The sequence below is a fragment of the Rhamphochromis longiceps genome, linkage group LG3 (assembly GCF_057381845.1).
Source record: "Rhamphochromis longiceps isolate RC_006_pf linkage group LG3, R_longiceps_female_GT1.1, whole genome shotgun sequence".
Taxonomy (NCBI): Eukaryota; Metazoa; Chordata; class Actinopteri; order Cichliformes; family Cichlidae; genus Rhamphochromis; species Rhamphochromis longiceps.
In genome coordinates this window covers 56892415-56918402 of record NC_140559.1, presented here as the reverse complement: position 1 = coordinate 56918402, position 25988 = coordinate 56892415, and the positions used below count along the sequence as shown (strand labels likewise).

The window sequence follows — 25988 nt, the reverse complement described above, 5'->3', positions numbered from 1 at the left end:
TAGCAGAGTCTAGTCTGGCGCTGCTGAACACACTGTGCCCATCTTGATGATGATGGTATCTTCCAAATACACCATTCATCATCCTGCTGACAGGAACGCTTTGCCATTACCCAGAGAACAATTTTCTCTAAGTTTTTATATGAATTAAGACTGATCTGTCTTAAACAGGGTCCCTCCTCCCTTCTTTTCTAGACATTCTTTAAGTGTTTTTCCAACAGCGTCTTTCTAATACAGTCCCGATATCTGCAAAGCGGCGAATTGATTGTAAAGAAGCACACACTGCGAGAGCTTTAGTGTCATCCTTGGTTGCCTGGTGACGAGGACCCGGGGCCATCGATCAGGCAGATTAAGGGGTGGATGGGGCTCAGCGGGGATAAAGGGAAGTTGACGGGTGCCTGGTCAATCCTGGCCATGCAGAATCTGCTGTGTGCTGCTGCTTTACTGGGCAGTGAAAAAGGTCACATCCTCCAGCTAGACGCAGTCAGACCCCCTTCAGACTACTGCCTCTCTCGTTTTCAATATCACGGTCACAGAATAACAGGCGAGCTGCTTTTCAGCTCATTCTCAACTTTACACCAATGCTTTTGAAGTTTGACCCATAACAGTGAATTCACGCTGACATATTATTGTTGCTACTGTTTAAGAATTGATGACTCCTGTTGGACACATTTAAAAGCACCTGAAATATACATGTAGTTAAAATAATGAGGTTAACATAACTAATAATAACAAATAGTGGTTTTATAGGATGTCTGTGAAAACTGATATTCCAAATATGACGGCTTCTGTTCTGCTGCTCAAATGCAGAGTTTATGAGCTGACTTAAAGCAGCAGAACTCTTAATAAAAGGAGCTTATGCTAAACGCACACTTTTTCCAGCTATAGACATTAGAAGAAAACCAAGAGCTTAAATCTTTATTGACTTTCCCGTCTTAAAGTACTAACTGATGATAAGGCATTGACAAACAGGCAATAATCATGTCCATCGTCTTATCGACACTCCCATAATGGACTCAATTCCACGCTGATAAATGCTACATGCTAATTCACAATCATTGATTTAGCTCTATCCTCTCTCATTGGCGTTTGGGAAAAACACGTTTTTTGTGGATAACAGTTATAAGAAAAGAGACACAATTTTAACAGAATTTGATTCTTTATTCAAATTGTCAATGCCATAGCAAGACTGATTGGACAGAGTCCCGTTTTTCAAGTACGTTTGGATGGATTACTACCAAATTGTACATTTTGGGCCTCATATTTTGTGTGCTTACAACTTTTGTCACAACTTTCTTTAAGCAGACACACAAAGATGACCTCGGCTCTATGTTGTGTTTGGTGTGAATCTTCAGATATAAGCATGTGACATACTGAACAACATGGCAGACACATTATTAATTAATGGAGCACATTGTCATGCTGATGCTGCTTATAGCTGTCAGTCTTGTATGAACCTCAGTGTATGAAATAAATAAGTTAAGTATTCTTCTACTAAAACTTTAGCAAATATATAAGAGCTCTGAATTTGAGGCTACCGTGTAATAATTGTTTACAATAGTAAATGTTTCTTACTATTGTGTGGAAGAAATGCAAAAACAACACTAAAACATAGTTTTATAGTCTAGTCACATACTTTATGAATGACTTAAATAGCTACCGTGTTTTAAAGAAGAAAAAAAAGAGGCCAGATTTCCTATAAAACCTTTGATTATTTTCACCCGCGCGGGCTTTTCCTCCTATCTGCCTCCTTTTTACTTTTGCTGTTCCATTTTCCATTTTTGTGAACCACTTACTGGTGGGTAATGATGCTAAGACAGTTTTCCTTTCATCATATGTTACAGCTAGAAACTGTAATAGCATTACGTTTAGATTTCCACTAACAAATTTGGCCATGGAAAATGTAACATAACAGCAGGCACAGGCAGACAACCTTTTCTAATGATATTAGCTTTTAAAAAAAAAGTATATGATATTAAATCATATCTTCCTGTCTTTGACAGACTGTAATACGCGTACAAAAACCAGTTCTTCATACACACCACCCTTGTTTATTCCCCTACATCCCCCAGTTGTAGTAAGGGTGTTGCATGATGGGACAGATATAGTTCTTCAGAGTAGCTGGTGGCAGGCTTCTATTTAGAGACTGTAGGGTACTGAGAGCAGGAAGGGAAACATTTCCCTTTCCCTGGACACGCAGAATGCCACATCAGTGGGGGGGCACCGGCTGCAAACTGAGATTAGCAGCTACAGTTGCTCCTTAGGGAGGGAAGGGGTTGAAGCAGAGGGAGGAGAGGAGGAATGTTTGAATGGGTGATAAAGAGAGAGACTGGGAGGCAGGAAGAGTGTGCTTCAGCTCAGTAAAACACAAAAAGATACTGTTGGCCGAAGGAGGAAAGAGATTAAGTATAGAGGGTTAGTACTGACAGAAGACACAATGAGATATATGAAATTAAAGTGCAACTGGGAAATTTCTATAGGCACATGGAAGCACTCATGCTAATGCTTCTCAAAAGATTGAGAAAAGCAGCACTTCTTTGTAATCTTGAAATAACAGAGAGGGGAAAAGGAGAAAAATATGTAAATGTCCTCCTGCTGGGAGACAGCAGCTACCCACGTGGGATGTTGTGTTGTGTCCTTTAACAAATAAAGTCACGCATCCTGCTCCACATCTGGCTCAAATTAATATCTTATATCTCCCATTTCTGACTTCAAATGAAAAACGTAACGCAGGAGACAGAGAGGACATCGTGGCTGATTTCATGTGTTATAATGTATGCCTCCTGCCACCACCCCCCCAAATGCGACAATGCATCATTGTGTCAGATTGTTTTCACTGCTTTGTGTTCAAGCTTCCTGCTCAAATATGGGTCCTTTACCAGATGTGAAAGTTTGCTTCACAACAAATACCGGAAGGGTGTGCTGCTATGTGTATGTGAGATGTGGCAACTTCTTCTGTTTGTCCACACTTTTCTCTTTTTTTGCTACCTTATTACAAACACACTTGTACAGAGCGGCTTGAGTAAGTGTTATGAATAATTTTTTTCACACATATTTCCTCTATATGCTAGAGTTTTTCCTCACTCTGTCATTTATCCCTCTGACACACAAAACTTCCTTTTCAAACCTCACTGCGTGATGAGTAAAAGATGAGGCCACATGGCGTATTGTGTGAAAGGCCCAATGTGATACATCATTTTATGGAATTCTGCATTTGGGTTTGATTCCTGCCAGCTGTCTATTAACTTCAAAGCATGCCTCGGTCAGGGTTCGTGTTCTAGTGTTCTGCTGAAGTCAGGGATATCACTTCCTGTTGTTGCAAAGTGTTCCATCTCCAATGGCCAAATTTTAAATTAAAGGGGAAATACATTCATTCATATATTTGCCAAGAGGAATTTACTCTACTTGCATGTCTCCACAGTTAATATGAGGATATTGCTACCTATAGTTAGCTTACAAGGGTTTAACTTAGCAGATTTTATGACCTTGAATGCAGCCGGGCTAGCCTTTTTTTCCTGATCAGAGTTGTGAGTCTTCTAAACAGAGCGAAACTGGCACATTTGCACTTTTGTCAGACTTTTATGTAAGAAAACCTTTATGTGAAGCGGCGCCAAGAAACTACTTAGCTTAGCATAAAGAATAAAATAAAACAAAGAGCTATCTTAACAGACAAGAACCTCTAAAGCCAGTTAGTTGTGTGATTGTGTTTTCCCTTTGTGCAACACACAATCATGTAATCCCCCGTTTGCCAGGCAATACTGTCCATCTTTACTCAAGGCTATGCAGCTGCAAGCTGTTACATACTATATTTACCTTCTAGAGCAGAAAAATACGTTTGTGGTTAAGGCTTTCTGTATTTTTTACATGAGGTTAAAGTTAAACCCTAGATTAAAAGATGTAAAACATGGGTGTAGTCACAATGATAACACCCTCTGGTTAGTGCATAAAAGCCTCAACCTGGGTGTTTTTGCTGTCACTATCTTTTCACTACTGATAAGTGATAGTCATTAGCCAATAAGCACATCCTGGATGACCATGCTTTCTCGCTCTAATAGTAACCTTCATTTGCAATATGAAATTATGAACTTTGACCTGGAAGTAGTGACTGAGTCTATTGGGACAAAGTTTGGTGGTCACTGGACAAGGTTCGTTTTGCATAGACTTTTAGAGAGCCGGAAGTCTTGTTGCAAAAAGAGCAGTTGCCCAAAACCTAAGAAGCTTTCCTTCATAAATCCTGTCTAACACAAAGCCTTGAATGTAAACGTTGACCAACAGTCAGCAGTAACGTGCTATACTCAAGCAAGAAATCATCCGAACAAAAGAAAACTGAAAAGTATTTTTTAAGCCGCTTCACCTTCGCAATATAAATCTCAGCTACTTATATTGCCCAAAGGTGCTGTTTTCCACCCTTGACTCAGAAACAAGGAGGCACAGCTGTGCAGCTGCTGTAAAAACTGCTTCTGGTTAGGGCCACATACCAAGTGATGCTGCATGTTTTAATTCTCACAAACTCCGATCTTCGAAGAAAGGCCTGCGGTTTGCAGAATGAGGCACAAACTGCAGTTCTGGAGGCCAATTTGTTCTGTTCGCAATGTTTATCTGCTTCATTTCCTCCTGCCTGTCAGAGATGTGCTCACTGAGCTGCACAGTGGTTTTATACAACAGTCATTTTGAACTAGTTGTGAATGCTGGGAGTTTCACATTCAAACAACCACCCTCCTTTTTACCCCCGCAGGCTTTTTAACAGCCCTGGCTAGTTCCTGTTTATGTATTCCTCCCTAAAACAGCACACATCCATGAGCACACCACAAAGCCCTCAATTTCCTGTAGTCATAACACACCAAATATTATGCACATTCGGATAAAAAGCTTGACAGATTACAGACTGTAAACAGAATGAGTGGGAAAACAAAGGTAGAGACTACTTGGTAGCAGATGTGGGATAACAGGCACTTTCGATTCCCTTTCTGAAACTGAGGCACGCCTAACACCTGTTCAGTGCAGAGCGACCCCACTCAGCCCAAACTTTAAATAATGGTGATATTGTAACCACCTGCTAATTTCTCTAGTAATCAGCTTTGGATTTGCCCACAAATGCCTTTCACCCTATCTGATTGAATTCAAAGCCTCAGCTTGATTTATAGCTCTTCAGGTCTGACACTTTCCCACCCCCGCTACCTTCCCCTCCTACAGAATGTCTCCCTCTCCTCTGCTGCCGCCTCTCTTTCCTGTGTTCCCGCCATACCTTTTTACAGAGTACGTGGCCTTTGCTGCAAGCTGAAGAGTTGAGTAGGGAGCAGAGGAATCCAAATATCCCAGATGACCGCTTAATTATTTGCAGACCATTTGCAAAACAGTTTGTGAAGGCTGATACATAATTAGAAGTAACCCTGTTCACATCTATTCACAATTAGATCCTTAGTTGTCACAATTTTGGGATTGCTGTTCTTCTGCCAAGTTAGTAGGAGTCGTACCAAGTCTGATTCCAGCTCTGCCTACGCCGCGTGCCTTTAAATTCTCCTTTCAGGTGTTTAAATCAGTTAAAAGCATCACCAAACAAACAGCTCAAAAAAAGACTTCAACATTCAGGCGGCCTCCGTGGTGGTAATCAAGGAGGATTAAATTGGATTAGCTAATAAAAAGCAAACTTGAGAAGGTAGAGGACAGACAGAGAGCACAGGACCATCCATCCCGGTGATGGCAAATATCCAGTGCACATGTCTGAGCTGCTGCTCATTGTCTGCTCTCTGTAATTATTTTCTCTCAGCTTGATTTTCCTCCACCCCCCCCCCCCCCCCCCCCGTTCTGTTTTAGTTCTTGCCTTCCTCAACTCACCATCCCTTCCTCCCTAATTTGTTGCTGTCGGTCCTTTGGCATAAAGCAGCAAAGCTTTTTACAATACAACCAATTATAGCTGGCTTTCCTGATAAGTGCACCACCACTGCAGGTTGAGGTGGAAGGAGGCAGCTGGAAGTGATGCTAAATATCAAGGGTGTCTGCTCCACAGGCCAGAAGTAATTGCACTGCAGCAGCAGAGGAGAACGCGAAAGAACAGAGATGCAGAGATTTCCTACTTTAATCTCTTCCACTCAGTTTTTTCTACACTCGGTTTTTTGGAGGCACTTTAATCCTTGAAATCCCGTCTTTTTAAAGCGCTCTACCTTTCAAGTCAAGCACCACTTCAGTGTTTGTGTACATGAGATCACAGAGGCCATGGGTGACTTTGAGGTGACTGATGATCAAATGAGCCAGCATGTGACAAAATGGACTTTGGACTATTTTTTTTTTTATTATTGATTTGTTGGTCGCTGACAGAAGTGTGTAAGTGGGAGCCACACGCATGATGGTTGATGCTGAATGTCTGCCTCATTTGCATTCTCCAGATGAGCAGCTGCTAATCTGGATGAGCAAGTGCACAAAAGCAGGCTTGTCCAATATTCAAAATAGCAGCGGGAGCTACATCAGCAACGTGTAGCTCCAGCCAAATGAGCTACACACTGAAAACACTGAAGTGACTTCTCTGTTTTAGCCTCTCGCATGCAGCAAAAAAACATCAGTAGGGATTCCAGCTTACAAGTGAAATCCCACGGCTCTGACACCACGGCTCGGGGTGGATAAAGCTGGGGTGAACTTGGCAAAGACGCTGCAGTGTGAGTAAGCGTCCACACACTCCGAGATGCCTCCTAATCCCTGCTGCTCTGCACGCATTGGCACGAAATCACCTTGAATCATTACATTTAAGACAGCTGCAGTCTGCACAAGAAAACAAGCAATGAAGAGGTTGACTGAAGGCTGAGAAAGCTACACCTGACCTGTCACTCGTTTGACTCACCACTGGGGCCTGCTGAATCACAATCAGCTGGGATGTGGCCTACAGTGTTGCGTTACAGTCGAGGTAAATTCCTTTCAATGCAGGTATCATTACATCCGTTGGTTTAGTAGTAGAGCAGCCAGTAATCCTGAGACTCAGTGCATGTGCAATATAAAGCACACCTCACTGTGCTGTCAGCTCTGAAAGATGCATAAGGTTTAAAGAGAAGAACTCAGCTGGAGCTTTGGCATCTTGAGCTGTAACTGTGCGTGCCAGCAGACCTCTGTTAACCATCATTCTCATGCCAGCTGAAGCAGGACAAAGATTTTAGATTTTAGAAATAGGCATCCCTCTACCCCCGCCCCAACCACCGCCAGTGTAGCTGCAGCTCTAAGCATCTCAGCTTTATATTGTGGTTATAGTGAGTCTATTAATAGCCACAAAGATAATGCATTTCTTCATTCATTCTTACACACAGCCGCCGACGCTTGTTGTTTGCAAGCTAGATATACACAAACACACAAGCACACAGTCAGTCACACACTGGGCCCTGTGAATAGCACCATCACTGTCTGAACACTGTTCAACAGGTAGATGTATCTGCAGCTGCAAGTCTGAGCCCAGCAGCACTAAGTTCACCTCCTTTTTTTCCACAATGAATCGACGTGAAATTATCAGACAGACAATGCAGTTGTTGATGGTGCAATCAGGCATGCCCATGCGCAATTTCACTGTTGCAAAAGAAGTAACACTTGCACTCATGCATTAGTCAGCCTATCTAGGTTGTGAAAGGCTTTTAACAGAACCAGAAAAGGACGTGTAACGTTTCAGCAGATTTCTTCAAGAAATAGGTGCCGTAGTTGAGCTCCACCTTGCAGATTAAAAAGGAAAAAAAGTGGCACCAGTGGCACCATTTACTAACAAGTAAATAGGAGATTTCTTACCTTTAGAGTTTGAAGCGTCCCATGCTCTGAGAGGAGAGGCTGGAGTGACAACAGTTGTGGAGTGAGCTCTGATATGGGAAGCGTTACATCACCGTAACACTGTCGAACTCACAAAGTCTGTTCGGCGACCGAGTGTTAGAGTCGGCAAAGATGGGAGCCCGCAAGAAGTCATCAGATGATAAACAACTGGGGTCCGACCTCGGGGGATTAATGCTGCTGCTGTGAACGGGCCATGCGGCTGTCTCCAAGTTCTCGAGTGGCGCACTCGGAAGCACGTTGTGGATGTGATGCGTGTTGGTGCAGCGGAGGCAGCCGAGCTCAGTTATCTGCTCGCAGCTGGAACGCGTGCCAGTCTTCTAGTGTTCCAGCTGTGCAGCTCACAAACACACTGCAGAGCCACAGTCCCGCCTATTGGTAGTATGACTGCAATACCGCCACAACCTGTCCACGGGGCTTTTCATCGTCTGATCGCTTTTCTGAGAGATCGAGGCGTCCTATCAGCCGGGATCACATATTTATTAAATGTGGACGTGTGTTACCTGAAAAAAACTCATGAAAATGTAAATGTTTTGGTGAGTGAGTGCTGTTTAGCAGATATATATATGATGTATATATATATATATATGATATATGATGTAGTTGTTTTTTTGAATTTTGGTTTATCCGTTGAAAGTTCAAAAGTCCTCCCAAAGATCCTTCAGGATATTTATTATTTTATACATAAATGTATTCATTTAATTATTTATTTCAGTCACATTCCTACAGCCCAGCTACCTGTTGCTGTAGATCACAGTTGTGTCCCTTCATTACGTCACGCGTTGCATTCAGGTCTCGCAGGAATAAGTATAAACAACAGAGAAAACATTAAATACTAAAAATACAGTATTTTGCTGAAGTAATTTAAGCACAGCCACCAAAAATTGTTTATTTGATAAGATTTTTTAGTAATATTTAAAAAAAATCTGTTAGACAGTATTTTATAAATAAGCGGGACGACAGGTATAAATAATAATATAAATAATTTTTTATTTTCTTCTTATAAATAGAAAAATAATCAGTTAAATAAATCATACCACGTATTTTGATGTTAAGTCTAACCTATTTTCTTCATGTTCGGGTTTTACAGACCAAGGTTTAAATAATGCAACAAATATCGTACGCTCCGGGGTACAAGTTTGATGTTTCCGAAAACTTTGAAAGCAGCATTTCATGATTCCGCCCCACCAGGAAGACGCAGGGAGCAAGAACTAACCATAGGTGCGTTTAAAAAAAGAACTTTTCATACATTTTACATGAAAAGAAAAGAGATAAATACTTCGAGGTTAGCCACACTTAACCGAGGTGTCTAATTACGAATGTATGCTAATTAGCTGTAGGCTAAGTTACACTGAATAGTGCAGAAATACTTTCTGTGGTTGGGGTTTTTCAAAAAGCAGAAATGCATTGTATGGTGTATTGAAATAACATACGTACAAGTATATCATATACATATATATACATATATACACATATATAGATATATATCTATATATATATAAGAGGCTGAAGAAGTTGCTTAGATTAGTGACCAAACGTTTTTCACACTGAAAACCTTACGTCCAGATGATTGAGCATGCGCCAACACAACATATGAAATTGCAGTTCGGTGAATAGTGTATGTTTTTTATATAGTTTGAAATCCGACATATTATTGAAGAATTTCAGAATATTCTTACTGAACTAAACTTAGGTCCGTATGCATTCATTATTATGTGTTATAAGCAAATTCTTTAAAATGAACTAGATGAGGAGTTTTTGAAAAGTCCTGACAAATTAGGCCGTTAACACTATATATTTAGTCCCCTTTTAAAAGTATACAAGTTCAATTTCATCACGCGTTTTGTTGACTTATTTGTGTGTTTGTTTTTTTACATTTTTATCGTAATGTTAATGTTTTAAAATATTACAAACGGGCCGGATGTGGAGCCGCTCTTTCTCAACAATATTTCAACAGTATTGTCATTTCATGGAATTTCCCTCTCTTGGATCACTCTCTTACAGGAACAGGGTGAGGAGGCCAAGAGAGAAGGATTTTTTTTTCCTTTCCGAAAACAGCTAACTGCGTCTGTTTGCCACAATGGACAGTCGAGAGGTGGGAGATTTACTGGACGAGTGCCTCGGGGCAGCAGAAGCAGCAGGTCGGCAGTCCACCGGGGTTTCTGAGGCAGGGCCCACCACACAAGAGCGGCTGAATTACTGCAGCTGCAGAGGTCAGACACAAGATGGTGCTGTTTAGTGTTTTTTGAGCATGTGAGATACTCAGAGATTTGGGTCAGGATCAAAGGTGAGGTGGAATTATGCTTGCATAAGCTCTGTACAGCTCTGTAGCTTCCATGGCATGAATTTGACACTTTGTGATGTTAAGCATGTGCCTTTAACTAATGCGGGCTGGTGTCTCACATCTTATAGGGTCAACACACACGTACTGTTACATGTCACTGCTAAACAAGGGACAAAACATGCTCCATTTCACTTAGATTTTTCATATAAATGATGTTTTGCTGCTTATTTTAGAATCTTAGACCTAAAACTGTCCAAGGCAGCTTAAACTAAGTCTAAGTAAATTAAGTCTTCCTTTTGGGAACTTCCTGTTATTGGTTCAAACAGCAGTACATTTCTAAACAGCAATCCATCCAGCTTTTCCTTGTGTTGCGTTGCGTTGATGTGAATCTTTCATGCTTTTTTTTGTATATACTTTTTCTAATGGTGGATGCTAATATTAACCATGGTCAAAGTTTCAAATAAAGAGGTCAGTTTATGTACTAGTAATCCCCGTGTAGCTTGAATGTAGTCACTTTAGGTAAAGATATTCTTTTGTGAATACATTTTGAAAGCATCAGTGTATCTTAAGCCCAATACTGTTTGCTCATCTGGATTTTTATTTCCTGTAGACTCGCTGTGTGCCGAACTGGCCTCCCTCCTGCAGGAAGCCATGGACATGAAATGGCCTTTTGCACCGGAGAAGTGGCAGTATAAGCAGTCTGTCAGCGCCGCTGACAAAACCAACCTCAATGACCTCATCAGCAAACACTTGTCTCAACTACTGGTAATAATTAAACAATAGCCTATTCAGCTTGGCACCCTGTGGTGTCATTGTAAATAAAAACATAAGCACAATCCCAAACGTCGTGTTTGTGTCTGCCAGGATCTCCTGAAGGCCTGCATCAGAGCTGAGGAGGCACACTGTGCACTGGCAGTTGTCTTCTTAGTGGACCGTTACCTCTACTGGACTGATGATTCAAGCCGTCTGCTGAAGATTGCCAAGCTTCTCCACAGACGCTACCCCGAGACCCCCATAGCCCCCCAGCTGGTCATACGGCAGGCCAGGGTCTATTTTAACTCGGGTACAGTGCAGTGAAAGATTGGGATCGATGCTTTTAAAGTATTTTTTGTCTTCTCATCTCTGTGTGATATCAGTGACACGGGATTTATCTAATATGGTAATTTCAGCTACGCTGCGAGCACAGAAGCTCCACCCATCAGCTGTTCAAATCTTTTGTCTGCAGGGGGCAACAGATCAGTTTGGCATGTAGGGAGGGGTGAAAGAGCTAAAGCAGCTTTTTTTTCAGACAGTGGATGGACTAAAGCAAAATAAGAAAAACATAATTTTTTTAAACTATAAATCAAAGCCGTTCTTGGAGAGTGAAATAATAGCAATTTGGAGCTGGAAACGACTATATAAACTCCTGTTTGATACATGTTAGTGCTAATTATTGTTTGGAGAAATTATAGTGATTGACGTAAACTCATAACCTGGAAATTGCACATGAACGGCTCTCACTCCTTAGTTATTTTTGCCACATTTCATTAAAGGGTTATTTTAAGTAAGGCTTGTGCAGACCTGGGTAAATGCAAACATAATCATTATCTGCCCCACAGGAAAACTGCAGAAGGCAGAGTACATCCTGAGCAGCCTGATTAACAACAGCGGGACGACAGGTAGTTTCCTGTCTGTTCCTTTTCACGGACATTTATTGAGGATTAAACTGAGTCCACAAAGTAAACAAATAATGTGCCTTTATCTTTTATGTGCAGGTCATTGGATATACCACTCTGAAAGTGACCGGGTGCTCGTGCAGGCTGTGAGTGTTCAAGTGCGTGGCACGATTTTGCAAAAGCTGGGTAAGATCACTTTTGTGAAGTGAAAGATAATTGTCATTATTTTGTGATTATTTTTTATTGTCTTTGTGTTGTGTTTTAGGCCTGTGGTTAGAGGCTGCAGAGCTAATATGGGCTTCCTTGGTTGGGTACTACTCGCTTCCTCAACCTGACAAAAAGGTACCACAGACAATACTATCATTTGGTTGCCATAGTTGGCATAGTTGGTTGAGGTTTAAATCAGGGATGTCAAACTCATTTGACATTGTGGGACACTCTGCTTTGTGTCAGCTTAAAGAAGTTTAAGTACACATTTTATCTCTGGGATATTTGAATATAAGCAAAAGAAAGGTAACTTCTACATGATGAAGAAATGCTGCTGTGTGCTTTAATTGTAAGAAATAAAAGTGTAAAATTACAGAAAAGATTCTGTTAGCTCAAACTTTCCTCTAATTAAAAAAATGGAAAATCTTTGTTAATTTACAGAATGTGCTTTGTTTTTATTTTTACTCTGAACACACTGTAAAAATACTGCATTTCTATAGCAGATAATGATTGTGTCATTTAAGTGTTTATCAGATATTTGTTTTACTTTGGTGTTGTATGAATGGCCATGATGAAGCTGTAAAATCTATGAAAATACATTTAAAATATAAAACTTTTGTCCTCCTTCACATTTTCCAAAGCCATTCAGTGGACCAGATTGAACTCTTTGACACACTGATTCTGGTCCCCAGGCCTTATGTTTAATGTTTGACTATCCTGGTTTAGATGTTAGTCGGCCCAGTTTACACACTGTGATAAACCTCTGACCTGCAACTCTGTTTATTTTATAGGGTATTGGAACTTCCCTTTGTATACTGGCCAGTATATTGGTATCTATGAATAATGAGGACTTCCATGCCTTTAGGACTAATCCAGATATTGATTTTGTAAGCCCGCCTCACAATCTCCATTCATTAGTTGTTTTTTCTAAAAAAAAATTTGCTGCATTATTTATTCTGTCCATTTTTTCAGACGTTACTTGGGGATGGAAATCATCGTCTTCTCTCAGCAGCCCAGGCTGCTAAGATGGCAGTGGTATACACTCAGTATACTTCACTGTATGTTTTGACTAACGTGGTAAGTTACTTCTACTGAATAATCTCTGTCTACTTGCCTGCAATTGACCTTTAGAGTTCTAGTTTATCAGCATAGATTACTGACGCAGATAACTGAAACTTCCCCAGCATAACTAATTTGAACTAAGTTTTATTTCCTGCAGTGATAGAGAATCCTCATAGTCCAGCAAAAGTTTTATGTTTAAGCAAGTAGTTATCAGGCAATCCTCCATTGAATGTGTTTGCTGTTTTGTTGATAATATTGAAATCTTCCTTCCTTCAGACTTATTTTTTTGAGTCTGTTAATTAGAACCCCACTCAGGCATGAAATTGGTACTGCTGACTGATTAAATAATAGATAAATAATAATGACAATTATTATTATTGTTATAAATACCTATGCAAAAAGAATGTATGTCAGATTTGTAGATAGTCTTGTTGCGGCTCAGTTACACCAGAGTAGTCTAACAGCAAACACCTTATGATTTTTTTACCTCCAGAGATGACCCTAAGTGACTGCGTTAACTGTCTGATCACAAAACAATTGCACAAGTTGCCTGGTGGGAGGCAACCTGTCTCCAAACAGTTGCGAACAGACTCAGACTGCCTGCAATCACTTTCAGACACACTGTTAAAGGTCTGCAAATAACTGCTGTCTAACTTATAAACACAAACAGCCAAAATGTTGCAATCAGTATGAGTCAGTCTGCTGTGATAAGTGCAACTTGTCCTTGACACGTTTCTTTGCAACACTGGGCTCAACTCAGCTGCTTGTATTTGGTTTTATCCTGGTGATATTCCTATGTAAAGGTAAGGTTGCAGAGCACCTTTGTCATTTTGCAGTTAATCTGCCACCCTGCGTCACTATTTGAGGAGGAATTTCCATTAGGTTCTGGTTGGACTCTTAATGTTAAGTAGTTGCTGCATGAATTTCTGTACTTATGTACTAAGGTTGAAATTCATTGCAAACCATGGCACGTTTGCAATAATTTTGGTTGTGTTGTGGTCTTCAACTACTGTTTTCTCTATCCCCTTGAATGCAATGCTCCATCAAAAAAAGGGATTTTTAAAATGTTAATTAACTTCTTAACGATTTTTAAAGCCTGTATTTAGCCTGTGATAGTTTTTGCGATTTTGAATTCAGTACCACATGAGAACTGAGCAATGTTAACTACTGTGGTTAATCAGCTTGTCTTTCAACACTATCTGTGTTTGGGAACTGACGTGGAGGGCAAATAATTTTGTTGCTTGATAATAGGGCTGGGCATTTGCGATAATATCGCGACATGATCAAGTGCAATTTTCTAACCGCAAAGGCTGCGATTATTCTCTGGACATGTCCAAATTCATGGGCTGCATCCTCCTGAGGCCACATTTGTAGACCGATTACGTCACAGCGACGCGCCGAAGGCTGTCCAAATTACTACCATATCCCAGAATTCATAGCGCGGCCCAGCCAAACTCCAGTTTCCAACAATGGCGGCCGCTACTAAGTTTTAAAATTACTCATACTAATCTTTCTGGGTCACAAAATAAACTTTTAACATATTTTCAGGCGAGAAAGTAGTTGTGTAAACATCAAATATCTGCTCGGTTTATCAAGATATCCCATATTTGCAAAAGTGCTTCGACGTTTTCAGAGGCGTCTGCTACCCACCAGCTCGACAGCTAGCCGGGAGCTCGAGGGTTACTGATGCGGCCGAGAACGGCACAACTCCCGGCACATCATTTTCAGATCACCGCGGAGTTTCGCTGCTCGGGTTAAACGTAATATATAAGTCACTTAGACAACCTAAAAATGTTATTGTTGGGCTTTTTTCAGTGTTTTGTTTGTTCGTGAGTAAATCGGTTTGGCTGAGATTAAAGTTATTAGATTAGATAAAATAAAACTTTATTAATCCCCCGGGTGGGTTCCTCCTTGGTTTTCACACAGCTGACTAAACGTCAAACAGAAAACTTATTAAACAGAAGTATGAGACAGTCGAGAATTTACGCCAGTGTCTGGTTATATTTTAGATAGCAAGAAGCAGACGGCCGAGTTTATTAAACTCCACCGAGACAGCGGTGACGCTAATCAGAAGGCTAGACCGTCCAATTTCACGCCTTTAAATTTTAAAGGCGTGTTTGTGTGTGTGTTTATACAATTGCTATTATGTTTGCACTTTATGTGTAATGTTACTGACTGCAGAGATCAGTAAGATGTGTGTATTTTTTATTTATTAGTTTTATTTATTTAATATTATTTTTTAATTGAATGACTGTCTAGTAGTTCACAGATGTCGAAAAACTGAGTGTGGTAAAGCCACTGATTTTGTTTATGTATATTTCTGCAATCTGCACATTGTACTGACTTTCATTTTAATGTTTACACCAGGGTTCCTTGTCAGCACTTTATGCTCAGATGTTTGTAAGCTAAAAATAAACTATTGTGTATGTTCAAATATACTGTTGTGATTGAAGAAGTTAAATAAAAATGTCAGTCATCAATTCATGCATCACCTCATGTCATCATAACAGAGGTCTGTCTTCCAGGAAAGAACAGTTTAAAATTAATGTAATATAGTATTGGCCATACTATATGATGTATTGCTTGTCTTTGTTTAATAATACAGAAGACAAAGACCTTAAAAAATAATCGCATATCGCATCGCAATCGCAATATTGGGGCAAAAAATCGCAATTAGATTATTTTCCATAATCGTTCAGCCCTACTTGATAAAGCATTTTACTTTACTTGAGCAAGACGGAGTCACCTTTGCCATATTTTATGTTTGATAACGTGTCAGGTGATTCTATTAGTGACAGCTTAGGACTCTTAGCATGCCAGTTAAGCAACCACAGTGCTGCACTGTGCCGCTGACATACCTGAAAGAATGTGGTTTGGCCTTTTCATTCTGAAATAAGCGAGGCCTTCCTGAAAAGCAATGTGTTTCTCCAAAACCCAAAATTATATTGATCCATATAAGGGATGTTTCAGTATTCTTTTACTGATGATAACCATGATATTTAAAAAACTAAATATTTTTATGTGGTTTTGTATAGTTACTTAGAGATTCTCCACTTTCCAACGCTTGTTTTTTGATTGTGATTCATTTGCCCCCCAAAAAAACACGAGTTAGAGATGAATTTGACTAATGCTTCTTAATCTGTAATTGTGGCTTTTAGCACTGATAATAACAGAGTAAAAATCTGGTGTCTGACAGCCTTAGTTCAGCATAAATAAGGCCTTCACAGAGATGCAAGTTTCACATGTGCATAGCAATGTCATTGCTTTGAATAGTGTCCAGATCGCAGGCTGGATGGTTCCTCTCCTTTTAACCCAAAGGATGCAAAGTCAGTGATTCAGTCAGAAATATAAATTTTGATTAGTCAGTCAGACCACAGGAAAGTTTTCCCCTTTGCCTCAGTCCCAGAGGTAGGGGATATTCTGGATCCTGGTTTTCATGCATAGTTCCTTAACCCAGACAGTGGTTTCTGCTAATGTCTAATAGTTCAAAGATCACAATCATTCAATACTGGTTTTCACTTTTTCTCCCAAAATGACCTTTTTTGAATATCATCATTTCGTTCTGTCTTGATATGATATTTTCAGGTAAATAGAGGGTTTAAATGATTTGTCAACTGTTGCATTTTGAGTTTGCTTATATTTACATACAGTGACCCAACTTTTTTTTGGATGTATAGCACTGCGCAAAACTCTGAAGCCACCCCTCATTTCTTTATATTTTACTATGAAAATAGGAAAACCTGCAGTGAATTATTTAAACACATGTAAACATACATGGCAATATAGTACAGAGGGCGAAACAGTACAATTCCACATTTATTCTTCAACACAGCCTGCACGCAGCTTTCTTCTGATTTGTTTAAGGAATTTTCGGGAACAGCTCTTCAGCGTTCTAAAAGGACATTTCAAAGCTCTTACTTGGATGCTGGATGGCTTTTATTCCACTGACCTTACAGTGTTTCAGTAATGTTGAGGTTTGGGTTCCATTATTTTGACAAGCTCACCAACACCACTGGCTTAAATGCAGCCCCAGTGACAGAGCCTACAGATGGCCATAGACCCTCGCTGTTGTACCTCTCTCCTGGCCTACTCTGTACAAATTGATGACAATTTGAACCAAAAATTTCACATTTGGATTTGTCACTCTGGTCGCCACTGATTTTCAGTGCAGTTTGTGTGTTATTTCCATTCCTATTCCATTTCCATTTTTGATGAGCAAACAGTAGCTGGATCCACTAGTGGGCTAGATGCATCCCTCAGCTCCTATGTTAACCTTTTGCTGGATTTTTTCGTATTTCTTAAAGATAAGACTTTCAGAAAAAGTTCATCCACTGTAGATAGTTTTTTAGTCCTGATACTTTTTCTCTTCTCCAATTCTCAGTTTTTTTAATCACAAATCGCACACCATGGCAAGATATGCTAAGTAAAATAATAATATATGCCTGTCGAGCTGTGTTATCTTTGACCTTTTTCGCAGAATTAACCAAAATAATGGGAACAAATTATGTGTTTTTGTGACAGACCGCTAATAACAAAATGCCTAAAGATACAAAATTGGTTCTATGATAATTTGTCTGTTATGTGTAGACACAGTACTAGTACATGCATTGCATTAGGTTCTTCTTAATGCTTGAATACTGTCAGGTACAAGAACGGCACTGAAAATGAGTGAGTAAAGAAATGAGGGGTGGCTAAAGACTTGCACAGAATGTAGGATCATAAACGAGATCTTTCCTGTGGTTATGTAATTGTTCCTCTGTTTGTGTTTTTCTTTAGACAACCCAAGGTACCTGCTTGCTATCATACAGTTTCTCTGTGGAGTGTCCAGATTCTCAAAGACAGTCATTTCTCCAGCAGGCACAAGAAGCATTTACAATTGGCCTTCTCACCAGAGCAGAGGGTGATCTGGTAACCAGCAAGCAGGAGCTTCATACCTTTCTAAAAGCTGCCTATTCCCTCACTGTCACTCACAAGTGGCTTGGAACTCCTTTGGAGGTTGTAGCACAGGCAGTTCAAGCTTGTCAAAATGCTTTATCTAGTTTTTACAGTTACTGCCATGCTGGTACCCAAGACAAAGACAGCCTGTGCACTGAGATCATGCACCTGGTCACCCAAGTCAAGCTGCTTCTCCGAGTGGAGCCTTTCCTTAATTCAGACAAGGGGTCTTTTGTCCCTGACAGCTACAGAAATGTCAAAGACACCTCTGTAAATTTTAATCATGCAGGTTTTGCTAAGATAATGAGGCGGTTCCAAAAGTATCACGAGTCACTGTGTGAGACCACTAACACACACTGTAGGGATGCTAAAGATGAGATAGAGATGGACAGAGGAAGGCTGTGTATAACAGCGCTTTGGACAACCACTGGCACACTCAACACAGAGGCTCAGGGAGGCTCACATTCATCCAGCGTGCATATGCCTCAAAAGCCTGAAAGCACAGATATCCTTGGCTCCTCGTGGCAGGAAGTGTCCATAACAAGTTCAGGCTCTCCTCAGCCCAGCAGAAGCTATACAGGAAGCAGTGCTATTGGACATAGAGAGGGAGCGACCAATCAGAGCTGTCTACCCACAGAAGATGATGAAGAAAGGTCAGACGACAAGTCACAGTCTCCCCATGAAAACAAGAAGCGAAACTTACAGGGTTGTAACTCTGGTGTCAGTTCTGCACTACCTGCCACTTCCTCCTTCAGCATGAGCAGGGATTCAGAAAACTTTCAGATGATAAAAGCTGAAATAGAAACGCTGACCTCTGAAGAGGACGTGATGTCTGATGCTGCTGAGGCAATAGCTGAAGGAGTAGTGCAGTCCTTATCCCAGCTATCTATAACATCCTCTTGCTCCCTTGGGGACAGTTTCGGTTCCCAGTCATCATGGGAAAAACTTTCAGCTGATCTGAATTCTCCCACATACAGGAAACCACAACCAAGTAGTATTTCCAAAGCAGGAGCTTGCCAAAACAGCGATTCACCAGATTCAGATGGGAGCTTCTTCATTTGTGAAACGGTCGATTTTGAAACAGATGATTCCCCTTCTGATCACATGAGCAAAAACCAGAAAATACGTGCTTTATTAAAACCACAACCGATCAAAAGCCCCAAAGTTTACCAAAATGCGGAAACTGAAGTACAACCTGCAACAAACAGCACTTTAGCAATGCAAAATAATCAATCCCAAGCTGTCACAGAACTGTTACCTGTCACTGAAACCTCTACAAAGAGTTCATTTGGAGTCCTGGAGGTAAACCAAAGTTGTTGTCAACAAACTGAGGTGCAGAATGTGCCCCAGAAGAAGAACTCCATGTGCTACAGCTGCCTAGACCCAAGCACTGTAGCTGATGCTGTCCCTATGAAACCATTCTTGTTGTCACAATGGGATTACCGAGCCCTTCTGGCTGGCATTTGCAATGATTGTCTGCTGAAGAGGTTGCACAATGATGAGAAAAAATTCAAGTTGGAGCAGTACAAAACTGCCCACAGTAAGTTTACATTCCTGCTCTTCCTTTGTCACCATCAGTACTTTCTGTGAGCTACAGAAGAACTATGTCTCTAGGGTGTCAGCATCATTCTGTCACTCTAGATAAAAATATCTTAAATGTAAAATATATTATGTATGATCACGCGTTGGATGGATTACTGTGAAATTTTAAACACTCACATTCCCCGTCCCCAAACGATATATTCTACTGTCACTTTCCCTGTAGTGACACCATGATGTTCACACTTGCTGTTTTGAGTGAGGTGTCTCAACGGCGACTGGATGGATTCCAGCAGAGTTTGGCACAGATATTTATGTTCAGCACTCGTGATTAGGGATGGGTATCGAAAACCGGTTCTTGTTGAGAACCGGTTCCCACTGTTTCAATTCCTTGGAATCGTTTGCCACTTTTAAAAACGATTCCCTTATCGATTCCAGTCGCCCCGAATGACGTCATCACGTTGAGTAGCGTCTTTTACCCAGTAGGAAACACGGCGCCTGAGCGGCACAAACGCTCAAAAGTTTGGTTACACTTTATGAGAAAGGATGACAACAGGGCAACGTGCAATACTTGCAAAGTAGAGATTTCATCAAAGGGAGGAAACACTATGAACATGCAAAAGCATTTGCTCAAAAAACACGCGATTGCTTTCAACGAATGTCGTGTTTTTGATCCGCTCCGGACTAGCGAAGCTCAACCCAGCAGCAGCGGTAGCATTTCCACGTCCTCTCCCGTTAATACTGCAGGTAACTAATCAATTAGCATTGCATATTATGTTAGCGCGATTGACCTTATTACAAAACCTGCTATTACTGTGCGTTGCATTTAGATAACCATGATGAGAGAGACAGAGTCTGGCTGGCTCAGATGCTGGCAGTTGTCGCTGCAGTCTACCGGTAGCGTCTCCTTTCAGGCCAGGATAGACAAATGTCACCGAGCAGTGACTCAGTTTGTGGTCAAAGGCTTGCACCCATTTGCCACAGCAGATGCCCCCGATTTCACTTTGGTAAGTGAATGTGTTTAATTGTAGGCAGGACATTACTGGATATTCTTGTGTAATTGCTACAGAATAATTTATGTTAAACTTTGTTATTGCTACAGGAGAATATTTATTTTATTATTTTACATATACATTTTTTTTCCTGGGGACCCTGTGACACCCCATTGAAGAGCCGTAGGCTGTGGCTCTCTTTAGATCTCACTGTTGGGTTTGTAAGGCCATGTTACTCCTAAATTTCTATCTTGTTCAAAGAGAAGATATAAAACAAAGTTCTAAGCTAATCGACTTTAGTGTTCTCCTTTAAAAAAAAAAAAAAAGAATCGATAAGAGAATCGATAAGGAATCGAATCGTTAAACAGAATCGAAAATGGAATCGGAATCGTTAAAATCTTATCAATACCCATCCCTACTCGTGATATTTCCATTGCTTTGATTTCATTTTGCACCATTTTTTTCCAGCTCCCCTTTTAAATTTATACTTGGAATCTGATTCTATAGTTTTGCATGATTCACATTTATGACAATCCTTATTTTCTTTCTACACTGGGCTGCACCTCACTTCATACATAGCAGTTCTGACTCCTTTAAGCCTCCCTCACTTTCTTCTGATTAGCTGCACTCTCATAAATAGGAGGTTTAAACCATATAAGTAGGGCTTCTGTGCTCACACCCAGATCTATATGCTATATATATATCATACAGATCTGGCTATATAAGAATTAGACCAATTACCACCTTCACAGATGGCTTTGCTTTAGTTTCTTATTCAATGGGCTACATCCATCCATTTTCTTCCATTTATCTGGAACCAGGTTACAGGGGCTGCAGCCTAAGCAGGGAAGCCCAGACCCCCTCTCTAGCTACCTCCTCTACCTTATCTAGGGGAAACATGAAGGCGTTCCCAGACCAGCTGAGAGATATCATCTCTCCATTGTGTCCTGGGGCTGCCCCTCCCTCCGGAGCTCACCCAGGAGATGCCAAGGAGGCTTCCTTATCAGGTGTCCAAAGCATCTCAGCTGGCTCCTTTCGAGCTCAGTCATCTAGGAGAGGCTCTGAGTAAACCCGCTACTCTACCACATCGAAAGGAGCCAGCTGAGGTGCTATCTCTAAGGCAAAGACCAGACACCCTACAGAGAAAGCTTATTTCAGCCACTTGTTCGTTCAGTGTCTACCCAGAGCTCGTGACCATAGGTCTATGTCCCCATTTAAGGGGCTGAGATGATCTTTTTTTCCATGAAAATGAGCACCAATGAGTTCAGCAGGCGGGTAGCTTTTATATATCAACCCCAGCCTTGTCTTACAGAACAAAAAAGCTTGTAATTGTCTGTTGATCTCTATCTAGGTGCTCTCCATTTAAAGTTCTCCAAGGCCACCGGACTGTGGACAGCCATGGAAACTTGTGTTTACATTGGTGACTCAATGGGGGAGAAGGGCGCGCAGAGAACAACAATATGGGTGCAGTTTTTACACCAGGAGGAGCGGCTAAGCAAGTATGGTAGCAATCTTGGTTCAACCTAAATATGGTGACTTGAAGTCTCATCTTTTTCCTGTATTTGTCCTTAGTTATGTGGGGAAAGATTACTTGAAGCCAAAGCTGATCCAGTTTCCTCTGAAAGATGTGGAGCGACAGATGACAGCCCAGTACTATGTAACTGAATTCAACAAAAGTCTCTATGACAAAGAAGTTATGGCTCAGATCTTCTTTATTCCGTCAGAAGCCCTGTTGGTGAGGGACTGCTGGAAACACTTATTTAAAGGAATTCAAGATAACAAATGTTGCATTCAAAGTGCTTACTTTGTAAAAACAGCTTTAATAGAAGCCCATATCCAGAGTTTGGTACAGACTGCAGCAGCTTGAAATGTAATACTTTCAGTTTAGAGCTAGAAATCTGTTTCGTGATATAGTCAAGCAATTATTCTGTAGGTTATTAGTCTAGGAGGTGCTATGATCTGCAAATTTTTACAATTCTGTGTGGAAAGTATTTATTGATTTGGGCCAAAGACAGAGAGCCTTTATCATTATTCACTGAGTGTAAACCAGACTGTGTACTGCCATTTATCTTTATAAACACAATACAACAGTACAGCAATGTGTGTGCTGAGAGCCAATCACAAACCCAAAAGACACATAGAGCCAATGGATTACTGAGATTAGTAACATTTAAATACAAAGATTTATTTTAGTAATATTGTTGCTACCAGTAGAATCCAAACAGTCTTCAAATGTTACAAAATATCTCTCTTGTTTTCCGGTGATCAGATTCTGGATGGAGATGAGATTGTGGGCTGTGTAACCGTGGAGCCCTACATGCTTGGAGACTTTGTCAAACTGACCAACAACACTGAAAAGAAGGAGAAGATGTTCCATGCTACAGATTATGGCCTCGCATTTGGACACTTCACCTACCTGTTCTCTGGTGGCCAGGAAGTCGTTGTAGATTTACAAGGTGTGTGACATCTGCTGCTTTTCACTGAACGCAATATTGTCACATGACAAAGATTAGTAGTCATCCATTTATTTTTCCACAGGATGGGTGACAGCCAACGGCAAAGGACTGACCTACCTCACAGACCCACAGATTCACTCCACCAGGATCCCTAAGGGTCCTTCTAACTTTGCTGCCAGAGGGCTCAGTTTGTTCCTGAAATATCAGCATGGACCTGAGTGCAATCAGATTTGCCACCTGCTCAAACTACCTCCACTGGACCCAAACTCAAACGTTTCTCCTCAAAAACTTTGAGACGTTGGACACTATTTATTGCTATCCACAAAAAATTGAAAATTATTTAAGGGGCTTGTTTTGGCAAGTTTTTGGAACTGACTGCTTTTCTTTTTTTTTAAATGTACCGATAAATGCATTGTGCACCCTTTTCTTGGAATGCTAGAAGTGTAACAGATTTACAAAGAGCTTTTGGGTGCTACATTTAGTTACAAGAGATAAGAGATCATTCTTTTATAAGAGAAGGATCTGAAAAGACAAATGCTACAAAATTGTTTATGTGGTTTCATTATTGTCAGCAGATTATCAAACAGTTAACATCTTAGGCTCTTTTCATCAGGTGGTCAAAGATCTCACGCCTGACAGAAATTTTTCTTATTGTACCTTTTTTTTTTAATTGGAAGTTACAAAAACCATGTGACTGCAGTCACAAGGAAACATGATTTGATAAGAGAAAAAATATTTTTTAAAAGATGTTATCCATCACTGTCTCCTCTCTATGAGTGGATTGCTGCCTAACTGGAAAGGGAGTGAATCACCTGATGCTGTTTGAAGTCGTTTTGAATGCTATTATGGAAGATTTTAAGTAGTCTGTCCTTTTACTGGGATATAAAAACATGTTGTGTTTGGGGTCTGGGGCCTTTATTTGTGGTGCTGTCCCCCGATCCACTCCTCTTAGACTGAAAAATGATCCAATATCCCAGGGCTGTAAAATCCCTCTATTGCTGTGCTTGCTTGGTAATGTTGCACAACTTGACAAAATGTCTCATAATGCACATCCGCATAACCACACAATGCGTTCATGCACATGTGACTCCCACACAATTCTAATGACATGTAAAATATGCAAATATGTGCAACTGTTGTATTGTCTTCTTTTCTTGTTTGTATCACTGCATATTTTGTCCTTTTGTAACAATATAGATAAAAAAAATAATTAACTTTGATGATAAAAGCCAGCAATGTTTAGTGAACTGTAAAATCTGTGTAAACAGGCTACATGAAGATGATTATTGTGCAGTCTTCTCTACTGAAATGTTTTTGGTGCATATGGTCCAGTAAATGAGTGATAGATAGATGTTTGAAAAAGATACTTTATTGATTGCACAAGGGAAATTGATGTGTTACAGCAACACGATGAAGGGTACAGTCTACAATAAACAGCACAGTTAAAAAAAAAGGGCCACAGGTGCCTGGTAAGGGCCTTATACTATGAGATAGTGCAGGAATTTATATATTTACAACAGTGATAAAAAACAAAGAAAAAGAAAAATGATGTTAGTAAGACTGACATTTGTAAGGGAGAAGTGCAAATTGCATTAATAAATAAAATGTACAAATTAAATCGTGAGAAAAAGCTGCATGAAGGTATAATACAAAAATGTGTTTGGGACCATACGCCTGACAGGTGTGTTCATCTGTCACAGAATGAAGAGTTATTATACAACTTTACAGAGAGTGGTAGGAATGAGTTCCTGCAGCGTGCTTTATGGCAGCGAGGTTTATGTAGTGCAGAGACAATCAACTAAAAATGGCTTCTGACAACAGAACAGTACCTTGTGTAGCAGATCCACCATTAGTTGTGTACCTGTGTGTGTGTTAATAGGTCAATAAATGGAGCCCTTTGCAAAGTGCTTTGCAAACTGCCAATGGGGAAACGTGTAATGTAAATATAGTCCATTTATCTTTACAAGGGGTGTGCAACATGGTCAAGGTGAATACAGTAGAAAGACCTGACTGACATCATTTCAGTGCGACAAATGACCGCTGCAGGTCTACACCTGTAGGTCAGATACCCTTGTAACTGTTGGTGTTTGTTCAATTTCCAAATGGAAAATGATAACAGTATAGAAATGCTCTGCTCGTACACATTAAAAACATCTCACAAGGTGCATTACTGAGTCAGCCAAGAGTAGAATTATTAAGATGATGACAATGATGAAAGCAAAAATAATTCGGAGAATCTACACTGTAATACTACACATAGCATAACTTGCAAAGGATGTGTGTGAACTGCAATATTAGAAACGCCTTCTTGTATAGCATAACTACAAGTTTTGTATAGGCTTATATGTAATTAATGCATTTTAAAGTAGTAGGTTTGTAAGTTTATCTAAAGCTGTCAGGTGGTTAGGTCTGCTGACAGCAGTCACACACCTCTACAGTCACATGACAGTGATGTCATTCATGCGCACATGTTTACCCGTCCCCATTCGGCCAAAATCCTGTTCGGGCTTTATGAGCTGCCCTCTTTTGTAAACACAGCATGCTTTACCCTTGGCCCACTAAGCGCAGTATGACACAGTATCACTAAGCGCTGTTATGAATATTCGACTGGAAAGCGGTGTATTTTTGAAGTTTGTCCTCACTGTAAGTGCACTGTATGAATAGAGTTGGCATAACATTATAAGCACCTACAGATAGAAGAATAACACCGATGGTCTCTTCATCGTGGCAGCCGTTAGTGGGTGGGATATGTAAGGGAGCAGGTGAACATTTTGCCCTCAAAGGTGTGTTAGAAGCACGAAAAACTGCAAGCGTAACGATTAGCGTGAGTTTGACGAGCGCCAAACTGTGACTGTTTGGAGACTGAGTCAGAACATTTCCAAACACTGCAGCTCTTGTGGGATGTTCTCAATCTGCGGTGGCCGGTGTGGGTAGCTATGAAAAGTGGTCCATGAAGAACAGTGGTGAACCAGAGACTCGGTCGTGGACAGCCAAGGCTCACTGATAAAACGTGGGGACGAGCAATGGACGAGCTGCCGTAGCTCAGATTAAATGTGGTTCTGATAGAAAG

At 40.5% G+C, this 25988-nt stretch overlaps 2 protein-coding genes and 1 long non-coding RNA gene across 6 annotated transcripts in view; 2 read left to right on the top strand and 1 right to left on the bottom strand.

Annotated features, from left to right (window-relative positions):
* Positions 1–8135, bottom strand: part of LOC146675437 (RAS guanyl-releasing protein 2-like) — a 37681-nt gene extending 29546 nt beyond the window's left edge. Inside the window, exon 1 of one of the 2 annotated variants that reach the window (XM_085400462.1) lies at positions 7753–8135. The gene's annotated coding sequence lies outside the window, so the exon portion shown is untranslated. The remainder of the gene's footprint in view (positions 1–7752) is intronic. The other variant, XM_085400460.1, reaches the window with a different exon arrangement.
* The window catches only part of LOC146675427 (uncharacterized), a 387382-nt gene that overhangs the window by 274523 nt on the left and 86871 nt on the right, over positions 1–25988 (top strand). The gene's annotated exons all lie outside the window — the stretch shown is intronic.
* Positions 8905–25391, top strand: alpk1 (alpha-kinase 1). 2 transcript variants are annotated; one of them, XM_085400458.1, is made up of 14 exons: positions 8905–9009; positions 9793–10001; positions 10683–10837; positions 10937–11135; positions 11671–11730; positions 11827–11913; positions 11993–12069; positions 12726–12821; positions 12907–13011; positions 17773–19471; positions 21814–21961; positions 22035–22197; positions 22732–22918; positions 23001–25391. In XM_085400458.1, the coding sequence occupies exons 2-14, from the start codon at positions 9869–9871 to the stop codon at positions 23210–23212; spliced, it is 3321 nt and encodes a 1106-aa protein (XP_085256584.1). In that variant the 5' UTR covers positions 8905–9009; positions 9793–9868; the 3' UTR covers positions 23213–25391. The 2 variants fall into 2 exon arrangements, with proteins under 2 accessions (XP_085256584.1, XP_085256585.1); XM_085400459.1 differs by lacking the exons at positions 22035–22197; positions 23001–25391 and having other exon boundaries at positions 22732–22900.